General features: G+C 40.3%; 1 protein-coding gene across 1 annotated transcript in view; it reads right to left on the bottom strand.

Moving 5' to 3' along the window:
* LOC118312160 (calcium uptake protein 3, mitochondrial-like) overlaps positions 1-13,415 on the bottom strand; it is a 39,539-nt gene that overhangs the window by 5,703 nt on the left and 20,421 nt on the right. The window contains exons 8-14 of the mRNA XM_047333843.1: positions 12,082-12,153; positions 10,384-10,425; positions 7,738-7,833; positions 2,780-2,794; positions 1,279-1,373; positions 1,010-1,181; positions 142-150 (exon numbers count right to left, since the gene is read on the bottom strand). Coding sequence (XP_047189799.1) covers positions 142-150; positions 1,010-1,181; positions 1,279-1,373; positions 2,780-2,794; positions 7,738-7,833; positions 10,384-10,425; positions 12,082-12,153 — 501 coding nt within the window. The remainder of the gene's footprint in view (positions 1-141; positions 151-1,009; positions 1,182-1,278; positions 1,374-2,779; positions 2,795-7,737; positions 7,834-10,383; positions 10,426-12,081; positions 12,154-13,415) is intronic.

Below are 13,415 nucleotides of genomic sequence, written 5' to 3'. Positions count from 1 at the left end.
ATAAAAAAGTAGGTAGCGAGCAGTATCTTATAACCAAGTCATCCCTTATGTGCATTAACAATGAAGATGGCGACCTAATGTAGAAGGAGAGACTGACAGAATGTATCAGCAGGCTGAGTGTTGTACGAGGCAGAGACCAACCTCCTGCTTCTTCCACAGCATGGAAAGGAAAGAAGGGTGGGACAGAAATAGAGTTGGGTTTTGCATAAGAAATACAGACAGACAGATAGATATATAGAGATATAGATATATAGTTAGATCGATATATAGATAGATAGATAGATAGAGATAGCTATAGCTCGATAGATAGATAGATAGATAGATAGATAGATAGATAGATAGATAGATAGAGATAGCTATAGATAGATAGATAGATAGATAGATAGATAGATAGATAGATAGATAGATAGATAGATAGATAGATAGATGTATAGAGATATAGATATATAGTTAGATCGATATATAGAGATATAGATATAGATAGATAGATAGATAGATATAGCTATAGCTCTATAGCTCTATAGCTCTATAGATAGATAGATAGATAGATAGATATAGCTATAGCTCTATAGATAGATACATACATACAGATAGATAGATAGATAGATAGATAGACAGATATAGAGAGAGATAGATAGATAGATAGATATTCACATGTTGCTGAAAGTGCTGTCAAGTGTTCGTGATAGTATACGTGTTGTGGAGTGAAGCAGTGGAGCACTGAAGTGTGGAGAGCCACAACGGCCTCAGGCAGTGACAGCGGAGGGAAATTACGGACGCACTAGATGGCTGGAAGGCAGGGACACGTTGGAAGAGGAGGAAGAGATTGAACAGATGGATAAAGGACTAGGAAGGGTATCTGGTGTTATCTGAAGTAAAAACAGTTAATCTTACGTATCGTGTGTCAATGTGCTCCTCTGCCAGAAAAGGAACTGTGTGTGTGCGTGTGCGTGTGTGTGTGTGTGTGTGTGTGCGCGTGTGTGTGTATGTGTGCACGTGAGCACTGTACCTTCTCATCAGGTATAGCCTGGCGGACGTTCTCCAGGTAGGCGCTGATGTTCTCCACGTTGGTGAAGCGCAGCAGGATTTTGGCAAAGTCCTCCTCACTGATGGTGGTCATTCCCTTAGAGTAGGTCAGGAACTCAATTTCCAACACCTCTGTTTGCAAGTTATCCATAAACCTGAGGAGGAGAGAGGAAGAGGAGGAAAAGGGGATAAGGAGGACATTCTAATCAAAGATGCAGGGTTGTTCATGAGTATGAATATTATTATTAGTACCTGTAGAAGTCGTCAAATGTGAGCTCTGCCTTCCCTTTCTTCCCAAAGAAATGGACCAGCAGGGTGGTGTCGATCGTAATGCTCTCATCTGCTCGCTATGAATCATCAGAGAGGGAGGAACGACAGAGAGGGTCAACGGGTGGCTAATCGATAAACCAATCAATGTGATCGGAGGAGAAGCAGAGGACAGGAGAAGTCCATCATCAATCCAACATGGCGACTGTGGTGCCAGGCTAGCAGGAAGCAGGTTTCTGCTGCACGTGTGCAGAACGTGCACCGGATGAGGTTTACAACAGACTGTCAATCAAATGAATCAGCTCAGACAAACAAGAAGCAAACATCGACACACCAGTCTAGGCAGCAATAACCTTCAACTTCAACCTCTTCAATTGTATCTGTTCCAGTAAAATAAAGTATTGGCAAAAAGAATGGACCGGTCAAATTGGGTTTTTGGACAGAATGTCAGGATCACCTGCATCATCGTTTTGGGGTTTTTTAGATATTGTTTTTTAGCAAAATGAAAGATAGTCAAAGGTACAAGGCCACATTTTCTCCATGCAGCCCAGACTGGCGAGGAGTGTTGATGCAGCAGCATGAAACAGACCAGAAGACACGGGGAGTGCTCAGGTAGCAGCAGAAACATACAGACACAGAGAAAAACAGGCATAAACCATGCCTATAGCCACTGAGTCGGGGATGAGGATGAGCAAGATCGCAGGAGGGCGTAAAAGAGAGGAGGGGGAGCGAGGACGTGTAGAAGAACCAAGGCCGAGACAGACGAATACGTAACCGTGAGCTGGCGAACATACACAAGGACACATCTCATGCGTTTCTCTGCAAAATGCCACATTGACAAACCAGAACCTCAGACCACAAACAGCAGTAATAATAAAAAAAAAATAAAAACAACCCCACAAATGCAGAGAATGTGAGCTGATTCCACCTTTTTCCCGTCAACCGATGACAATCGTGGGTGCAACGTTAAATGTGTTTTGCAGTCCTACTGTCTCACTTGCAGTCGTTGTGACTGACAGTTCACTCAGTTATCCTGGTCGTTTGAAACCCACTCAACAGGCTTTGTCCTGTTTATACTATTTGCTTGTGCTACAATCTGTAGATGAACACTTTCTTAATCCCTCAGAAAATCTGGGTGAGGAGGGAACGTTTATATAAGCCTCAGAGTAGAAGGCAATTTGCCTGTGTTGATGCTCGCAAGCATTGTTCTATCTCAGAAAAAGGTGACCCTGAAAAGAGCTTCCAGAAAAAAAGTCAGCCAGCGTCAGGGCAGAAAGAGAGGACTTCAAAAGCTTATCGGTTTTCTCTCTCCCTGCCATGCCCCAACCAACCCCCCCTGTCCAATCCATGGCCATGCTGAGGAATATGCAGACATCAGATCGGGAGGAATCTCATGTCCTTCTAAGGAGGAAGAGCATCTATGCCATTTCCATCAGCATCATCATAAGTGTCATCATCAACGCCACAATGCCATTCTTAGTTCTACCTCGAGGGTAAAATCCTAAAAATCCGATGTGGGACAAGGAGAAAATGTCAAAGAAGATAACACAGGTTTAAAAAAGAAAAGAAAGAAAGAGATTCTTTTTTTTTTTTTCTTCTGTGCTTGTTTGGTGCAATACAATGTCATTTCTATCAGAAATGAGCAAACAAATATGACAGAACCTTTAGGGATAATAACTGAGAGAAAAGTTTGCATAGTGACCTGGATGAGTGGATGGATGACCCTGCAAATTCCACTTTCATATATTTCTATTTATCCTCATTTCAGAGAGCTGAATTTGGAATTGTGTGGATATCTGACGGGTTAAAACGATCCACTGTTTCACAAATAAAAACAAAGATACACAAATAAAAAGAAGGGGGAAAATTCAAAATATCTTGCAGTAGCTAATATAGACTGGCAACTCTACAGAAAAAAAATGTCCCCTGTAAAACAAACTTTAAAAGTAAACCCTGTTTTTCAGTGTTTCGTCAGTTTCTGATTCACAGCCTCTCTTTCGCTCTTTGATCAGAGACTAAATGAAGATTTCCTTCATACAAACACAGACGAACTGAAACAATTACAGACTTAGCATGTTGGTGTCTTGTTTTCTGTGTCTCGCCTATTTGAGGGTCTTTTAATTAAGCGTCTGATTACGGACGAACAGGAGAAAACTCTTTTTGCCCTTTTATCTTTTAGGTGACTCATGACCTGTGGCTTTATGACACATGAGCTGTTCATAACATCGAGACAGCCTCCAGGTGGTGTGTGTTGCCCCCTCTCCCTCTTGTACCGCTGTCCCTACTCGCTGTTGAGGAAACTTTTCAGTTGTTCCAGAGAGTTTTATTACTTTGTCTCAGGTATTATTACTATGGGATCAGTCCACATGTAGACAAAAATAAACTAAGTGAAGCCTGAAGTTGGCACTGAGAGATGTAGATGTTGTTGTAACTGAACTGAGCAAACTAAAAGGACGTGAAACCTGACAAATGAAGACCTCTCGGAGGTCTCAGAAGAAGCTGTTAGTTCAACACTGACTCATTTTGACTTCATAAAGTTGTTGTTTTTTTTTAGCTTTTTCTGGCCTCCTGTTAGATGTAAGTCAATTACAAATTATACACAATATTCTAGCTAGGTTTAGGTCTCCATCGACTCCTGAAATATATATCTATATATCTATATATCTATATATCTATATAATATATATCAGTCTCTTGAGCTGCTAAATGCTTCAAGTTGCATCCAGTCAAACAGCAGCAGCGTGTGGGCTGATGAGGGCCAAACAGTAACACTGCTATAAAACCAAAACAATGAGCTCAAAGAGAATGAAACACATTATAACGCTGAGGGAAACTGCATCGTTGAGAGATAATTTAATGTGAGTTCATCAGGAACACCTCTCGTGTCACATGAACTTATTTTTGATATAGAAATATTGATAAATGCAGGTTGAATAATAAATAATTTAATAATTAATGCAAGTAATAATATATATATAAGTATATATGCATTTTTTATATAATTTTAAGACTGGCATCTGTTATACTTGACGTCAATTGTTGTACTTAAAAAATATCTCTTTTTTTTTTATCACTTTATAAATTTTGTAATTTTTTGATTAAGACGTCTAACCCGAAAAAAGCTCCGAATTTTTTGAACTTTTTTGCCCTTTAGTTTCCCCAAAGCTAACATGTCAGTGGTTCAGCAGGTTTAGTCAAAACATATTGGCCCATCAAGAATCCACGTCAGTCTCACCGAGGTGAGACGTAATGCCAGCCTGATCATAACAAGCTTATCATTCCTGGAAGTGTGGCAGCGGCAGAGTGAGCTCATCATCCCCGCGTAGACGTAATGTTACCACGCCCACAAGGCACGAGCCGACACCTGGCGTATGCATGTGCCTATTTGTCCATCTACGTATGTGTGAGTGTGTGTGTCTGTGTGTTTGACAGAGTGAGTGAGACAGCTTCAGCAGTCTTTGATCACGGAGTCGCAGGTAAAAACAGTTATTACTGATGTAAACACTAAACAGTCTTCCTCGTCTGTGAGTAATACCTCGGAGGAAGAGCTCATTGTCAGTCTTTAGTCAAGTCAGTCAGACTGTCGGTCAGTCCCACCTTCCAGGGTACAAACAGCTCACCCTCCTTTCCCTTCCCATGACCTGTCGTCCGCCCCCCGATCGTTACCTCCCACCTTCTCTCTCTCTCTCTCTTTCTTTTCTTCCCCTCTTTTATCACACCCTTGCCCTCTGTATACCTTGCCCCCGGATCTGATTACCCTGATTTCCTTTCCCCTCGTCAGTGCCCCCTTCACCTGACAAACACGGAGGTGATTTGCTTTTTTTCCCCCTTCCCTCCCTCCTCCTCTGTCTGTCAGTCAGTCCCTCCTTCTCCAGACAAAAGCAGAGAGGTATAATGGTGACTAATCTGTTGAGTAAACACATCTTTCTCTAAATACAACCTGCTTCTTTCTTTTCCCCTTAATGTGCTTCCAACCCCCCCACCCACTTTGTTCCTGAACATTTGTTCTCCCTGCTGACCTGTGTCGTCTTCTTTGGGCCTCTCTCACCCGCTTGTTTTCTCTGTGATTTTATCTCTTGCCTTTTTTCCTTCAGCCTGAGGTTTTTCCACTTCTATAATGTTGTTGTGGATTTGTTACAGTCCCTTTTTTTTTGCGTCACGACTGTCTCGCACGTTTCTTTTTTCCATTTTCTTAATATAATGTCTTTTTCCTAATCTGTCCCTGTTTTTCTTCCTTTTACTTCCCTCACGCCTGCCTCCCCCCCTTTGTCTGATTCGTCCCTTCTGTCCGCCTGACATCCCGACAGATGAAAGGCTGCTCGGTGTAAATACAAGGTCAGCCCCATTACGCTCCACTGTCATTACCTCCACCTCAGCTTCCGCTGCCGCCACGGTGCACAGCCTGTCATTAGTCAGCTAGGCCTGCTAGCGCCGCATTAGCTGTTATTAATCGTTGCCTGCATCATCACTTTATGTTAGACGGATCAGTGGCACACGAACAAGCCAATATAAAGGTAAAAAACGAGAATGGGAATTTTCTGATGTTTTTTTTGCACATAGAGATGCAAAGATGTTTCGATATTAGTCCTGTGAGTTTTTCAGTCCGTCAATTTGCTCCAGGCGGAAATATCATTATATATATTGAATATTTGTGGTCCCCAGAGGACCAATTTTACTGAGCTTGGGGAAACTTTTTACTCTTGCGCCAGGCTGATGTTTTTTAGTTTTCAGTGACTTGTCATGGCAATTGAATGGACAGCAGTCATAAACCCAACAGGATAATCTGTAATAACTACGGTGAACCCCTTACTTGGAATTATTGCCATCATCAGGTGAACGATTCAATTTGCCCAAAACTTGTTTTTTGACAGAATTCTTGCAAAAGTAATGACAGCCCCACCAGGCTCAACTGTACTCTGTGTTTAGTGTTAGCACATGTGAGCTAAGAGGGTGAACATGGATAACGTTAGACCTGCTAAACATCACTCAGCATGTTAGTCATTGTGAGAATGTTAGTATGCTAAAATTAGCATTTGGGATTAAAGCACCACAAAGCCTACACACAGCCTCACAGAGCTGCTTGCATGGCTCTAGATTCTTCGTCTGGTGTTTTCCCTCTGAAATTACTTGAATGTGTGATAAAAAAGCATTTAAGGTGTCTAATCTTCAAAGTAGTAGCTTTGCAAGATTGATTGAATATAGCCAACTAGTCAAATGTTGTTCACCAATTAGTTTGAATTGCTCAAGCCAATTATATATATTTTCTTATATTTATATCTAAATGTATACACTTTTGTATTTCAGTATAAAAGCAAAATACGACTAAACTCAAAATGCATGTGACTCAGTATAAGTGTGTGGTGCCATACAATGATCAAATATTTTGTATGTGCTCTGCAGTCAGCTTCCTACTTCATGTTATTATATACCAGCATCATTAAACATGCTGTGGAGTACAGTGAAAATGATCTGACACCAAAGCTACAACACTCGCCACAACTCTGCACAGGTAACGGGGCACAGAGACACATACAAAAGCAGAATGAAGAGACCAAATGACAGAAGGCAGGTGAGAAACAGAACAGGTTATTAGAATATGGACATTACAGTGTCTGTCATCTTACTAGCATCAATGGATCAATGGTGTCACACCATTACACTACACCAAAAGGGTTCATAAATAATCAGTAAGAACACAGAAACACAAGGAAATGGGTAAGGGTGGAGGAGGGTCGGACTACTGCAGATCCCATGCAAATGTATAACGATTGTTGCCATTAATTTATCTCAATATTACAAAAGATCAATGCGATGGACATGTGTTCAATACAAGGACGTATTTTAGAGCTCATCCTAACAGAAATTACTTAATGTGTTGGACAAATTTTGGATTGACCATAGTTTCTCCACTGAGAGAGCAATATAAATTGATGTTTTAAGGGACTGGAACAATACAGAATGAGGTGGGACAAAAAAAGAGGGATGCTGGGAAAGGTTTCTGAGGAAAGAGAAAGACAGATGGCAGATGAATCTACGAACATAATCAGTATCAAGTCAAACCAGAATGAAAGAGTTAAGATGAACATGTCATGTTACAATAGGCCCAAATTACCAAAACCTTCTGATTCTTTCTTCTCTTTTAGTCTTGGACAATTGGTCCATGTGAACAGTGAGACATGTTGAGGCATAATTTCTCCAAAAGTCAGAGATTAAGGCATTCCATGCTCATGTTCCACATAAAGCTCATATTCTGTTGGTTTTATTTTATTTTTGAACATTTCTTGTCTTATTCTGGCCAAGCTTGATGCAGCTACATTACTCTGAGCCTACAGGGATGGTTGGAGTACATGGATGTACACTAACTAGAGGGATCTTAAGACAAAGAGTGAAGGATGAAGAATGGGGAGGGGGATAGAGGGACAGAGGACAGTTGGGTCTATGTACCTCTGCCAGGTCAGAAAACAGGACTTGACTGGCACTTCGCCTCAGAACGTCCCAGTAACTCCGCGCCACAAACTCCTGACTGTCTTTTTTTAGCACCTGTAGGAGCGGTCAAGCAGGACCAGGGTCAGTTCACCTCCGACTCAACCACTTCAGGAAGTACACTCCAGCTTCCACATGAACAGATTCAGGAAGTTGGGTTTTGATTTTCTTATCATAAAATACAAACATCTACATATAAGGCATATGCATGTGCAGGATCCCATAAGGTCGCATTCACAGATAAAAGATATTTCTTTATAAAAATTCTGCTATACCAAATATGAGAAACCTCATCCAAGCGAGGCAGAACAAATAGTGAACAGTGTTGCAATTGGATAATACAACTGGGGGAAAGAGAAATAAAGCTAAAATGTTTAAAATTTGTGTTGTGTAATAAAAATTAACAGCAGAACTCATTTGTAATAGATGAATGGCTTTGTATCCCATTCACTGCAGTAGGCATTAAACATTTGTTTAAAAAGGCCATAAATAGAGGGAGGAAGGCTCAGATCATATACAAAAACCACTTGTTTTCTACATGACAAATAAAGCAAAGGACAGTAGAGAAAAATAAATCCTTTTATGCTCTCCCCCAGTGGCGCCCCCCTGGCGAGTTGCAGTAGCATATGCTTAATATGCTTCATGCTGGTAAAATGCTTCTATCTGATATTTTACGTTGGGTACTATTCATTTAAATCAATAGTTAAATAGTATAGTTAGGTCTAAATGTCACAGGTTTAAAGGAGCATGAACCAAATGAAGGAAAGGGGAAAAGGAGTATTTAATAACTAAGGTAACAAAAAAACAGACTTACAGTCTTTGAAGGAAAAATAAACAAAATCCGACTCTCCAAAACGCCACTGCACTACTAATCACAAAAGCTACAATTTTATCACTTTGTCTTTGTGCTCAGTCGGCAACGGACACAAGGAAAATCCAAATAAAATTGAAATCAAACTTAGCATCGCTAATAATTCTCTGACGTAATTACAGAATTTTCACACCCTGAAGAGGGGTTTTCCCTCTACTGAGCCCCTGACCACCCACCATGTGTTTCTCTCCAGGGAGAGGGCAGCAGCAGCCATTTTAACATGACCCTGCACCGCTCTTAACTTCCCAGTGACAATGCAGCCATCCATCACAACACTGACAGGACGGGGAGTGTCTTTATACATGTATGGATGTAAAAGAGAGAGAGACAAGGAGGAGATAAGGAAGGGGAGCTCATCTAATTGAGGCTAATGGTTGTTGGTGTACAGTTAGTGGACAGTATACGTCTGCCTGGTAGTTTGTCCACACTGTGCCCCACCTCCTTTAGGAAATCTTCATTAGTGCTCAGGGTGGACAGACTTCTACAGTGGTTATTCTCGTGTCTCAAGGGGAAACTAAGGACCTAAGAGGATTATTTTGAACATTAAAAGTGTCCAAATCTCACCAATGTCGTTATCATTATGCTGTTTTTTGGTTTAACAGTTATTTCCAGCCTTATAGACGATCAGTGTATAGATTATAAAGTGTATTGGATTTTCTTTCATAGGAAGCAGAATGAATACTTCCCCAAAATATCTCAGCACAAGTGCGTGCACACACACACTTCCACACAAACAACACGTGTCCTACAACGGGTTCAAATTGGACAGTGTCTGATTGTTTTTCGAGCATCAGAGAGTCTCAACTCATTCTAAATCAAATCAGTCTTTTTTGTAAGAGTCCATCTCTCCTGACCCCTTAAATCTATTATTCTTTTTCTACCATCCCTCTCTCCATTCATCCCACCCTCAATCAATCACTGAACAGCCGATCTGACAGATGGACACCCTGTCATGGATCGGATCCATCATTTCAAGGAGCCTGTGAGTACATAGTCCACACAGCAGACGATCTGGGTGGACTGGGTGAGGGTTAAGGCTTTTTTAAAAGACCAGCTCAGGACTCAAGAGTGAGGGGGCCTTAAACAGTCTTGTTGGTATACCAGCGTAACTTTCATTTTCATCTACAAAAGCTACAAAGGGGTCCCAGAACAAAAATCTTAATTAGTTAACTGAAGGTCTTTCTTTTTTCAAATATCCAGATACCCTTGAGCTTGTTTGAGTTTGTGAAACTGGTCACAACATTCACTTTTTGAAGAAACTGTGTTCAATGAAACTTGCTCTTTATATAAACTCATTATATGACTAATAATCCCAGTACCTATTTCTCCCTTCATCATTTGCTCTATCTCTTCTATTTCTCTCCTAATCTACCATAATTTGTCAGTGACTTCAATTTTGGTCTTTTTGCAATCAGTAGGCCGATGTAAGAGTTGTATTTCTTTTCATTTTAATTATATTTCCTAAGACTGAAAAACATATTAAGATCATAAAAATAGGCCATCGTTTTTTTTAATCCAATCGAACACAATTTTGAATTTGTATTGCTAAATATTGATCTACCATGACTGCAGCACCTGTTGTAACCACCACGCTGAGGTTCCCCGTCATGGATTTATTTACTAAAATGTTGAGAATACTAACTTTTACTTGTCACATAAAAAGCATGTAGTTTGATTCTTTACCATCTAAAGAAAAGCAGAAAGGACACTAAGGGGTTATGACTTTGGATACATACGCTGTTCATGGGGGCAACCTGATATCCATAGAGCTGCATACTCTAACACACAGAGAGAGACACACCAGGAAGAGACAGAGGAGGTCAGAGCATGCAGCCAGAGAGGAGGGAGGAGCAGAGAGGAGGAGGAGAGAAGGTAAAAGACATGTTAGTACATGCAAGGAAAGCGCCTGTGGATACACTTTGCAGAGGGATGTGTCATTTTCAACACATCCATGATTACATTTCAGAACAACAAAACTCTGAATCACAACACTGCACTTCTCTTTAAGTTTCTGTGCTCTTCATTTTCTGTCTCTTCATCTGTCTATTTATTTCAGGTGAACTGCAACACATTTAAAATGATATTGCTGTGAGGTAAAATACACAGCATGCTTAATGTAGAAACTGCATCATTATTATTAATTTCCGACGGGATCTCCAGATGGGCTGATCGGTCAAATGTCAAGGTCAAGGTTGACAAGAATGTACTCATTGTACTCATACATTTTCCAAGATATCTCCGCTAATAATACGGCGAGAGAGATCTATAGTTTAAATTGATTAGAAATCTATAGTTTGTATTGATCAGGAAATGATTACCCATCTTTTCATATCATGTGATAAGTGACATTATGAAGAAGACAAAATAAAGTAAGAAAACGCAAAGTTCAAACATTCATTTTTTCGAGGTATGTCTGCATCCTAAAGGACTAAAGACACAACCTAAATCTTACATAGATCGACGAATAATCTATGATCATATGGTAAGAATGAAGTCATATAGTGTAGTAATGCATTAACTTTTGCAACCAATAAGATAAGAGACATGATCTAAAGCTTATTTCGATTAATCATTTCTCATCATTTGGTTTAAATGACGAAATGATGAAGTCAATATGAAATGGTAATATTATAATAGCATTGCCTAACTGGGGTATACACGGTGCAAACGTGCAGGGTATGCACCGGCCCTCTTATGCTTTTCATTGACAGTAACAGTAACAAAACCAACAATGGAAACATGCAGTGTAATAAAGCAAGGTGACCTGTGCTGTTCCTAATTGTCAATCACAGTTGTGCAGAGAAAGACACATTGTTTTGAGAGTGTATCCAATACAACAGAAGAAAAGTGGGGACAACTGTGTGTAAACATTAAAAACATAGTTGATACAACACTGTCAGTTTCTATAAGGCAGCATGCAATCGAACGTGGTTACAGGAAGGGTTCAGCTAACTCATGTCTGCTTAAATACAGATGTCAATTAACTCCGATGATGATGTGACATTTCCAATACATCCATGTGTACAGTTTGACGACTTCACCTCCGGTAACCTTAAAGAGGTGACACGAGAGGTGTTGTGCCACATTATCAATATGGATGTATTAAAATGCCAAGTAACTTTACATGAATCTTTACTTTTCATTGTTAAATGTTATTAACCTCAAAGAAACCAGGGCATTCTGAATCTTTGCATTTCAGCAGGTAGTAACATTACACATACACTTTGTGTCCGTATAGACTTACAGTCCATTGTAGTTTCACTGTGGGTAGCATTAAGGGTAATTAGTGAAATAATTCATTTTTACATGCAGATGTAATGTGATACACACACACGCACGCACACACGCACGCACGCACGCACACACGCACACACGCACACACACACAAACACACACAAACACACAGACTGGTCCCGTGTTACAAACTGTCTTACCAACTGTGCAGACTTTTCAGCATCTCCTTTCCTTCCCCTCTTCTCATTTTTCTTCCGGAAGATCTCCTGAAGCTGTAATGAGAGCGAGAACCAGGATCTCTTTGACAATTTAAAAGTCGGATCTAAAGCCCCGTTTGAAGCTTCAGTGCTCACATGCACAAACATTCACTGGGTTCACGAGGTCAGTCACTCGTTCAGACTGGCCTACGATGTGATTCAAGCACTGCCTCTTTTGACAAGATGACTAAGAGAGTGTTGGTTTTCTGGTTTGGCTTTGGAAGTGACTTATGCTCACAGACATATAAGAATAAAAGGAAAGTACAGCTGCCCAGCGATCAGTAACAAGTAAAATGGTCGTTGATTGCACTGGCCATGAAAAGTATCAACTGCAGCATTTAAATTTTATACACATAGCAATGTCATTATTAATTTAAATTGCCAATTAAAATTGTTACCTACAACACAAAATCCAGACACTACCAAATTAATTATGAAGGGAACATCTTAAAAAGGTGCAACAGACAAGAACTGACCACATATGTCACTTGCTGGCAAAATATCAGAGCCTATTGCCGAACCCTCAATGTGGGAATTCTTTTTTGTTCCCACACCTGTCCGCTCCCACAGGATTTTCCACCACTTCCACCCACTCCTGCTGATGCACCGGCCCACTCCCACCAGCCTCCACAGAGATTCAGATCACCTCCCTCCTGCGGCGGTGGTTTTGATCGAAAATCCGTCTGTCCCTTGCCCGCATGGAAAAATAAGACATATGTGCCTCTCCATGGTGACATTCTAATCTAAAGAAATCATATTAACTCAGCTGTTTGATAGGCCGATTTCAGAAGATGTGAAATACAAAATCTGCATTGTAAAATTCTTTTAACTTGAAAAAATATTGGCTACAGCTTAAGGCAGTGGGAATAAAAAGTAAGTAATTGATTGTATTCCCATTCTCTTTTGTTACTCTCATCTCCCACAGAAACATACAAACTGGAAGAATGGAATGTCGACGCCAGAAAAGCAAATTATTGGTGTTTTCTAAGTGAAAGCCAATAATGACTAACTCTCACATTTCCTCAGATAATGACGGTGATATCAAAGGAGAACAAACTGTGTCTGACGTAAACGTAAATGGCATCTCGGATCTCAAAACTGTGTTTTTCACCAAGAAACTTGCATGAATGCAATTTACAAGTGGAAGGTTTTTTCATATATCTACAATCTGTGAGTATTGAAATTCACTTCACAATGATTATCAGTATAATTGAAACACAAACGACCATGTGGAGCAAAAAGTGGTGTTAATATTAACGTGAAAATTCAGCCGAGGA

This window comes from Scophthalmus maximus, chromosome 8, assembly GCF_022379125.1.
Source record: "Scophthalmus maximus strain ysfricsl-2021 chromosome 8, ASM2237912v1, whole genome shotgun sequence".
In the NCBI taxonomy this organism is placed as follows: domain Eukaryota; kingdom Metazoa; phylum Chordata; class Actinopteri; order Pleuronectiformes; family Scophthalmidae; genus Scophthalmus; species Scophthalmus maximus.
This window is presented reverse-complemented; position numbering and strand designations above follow the sequence as displayed.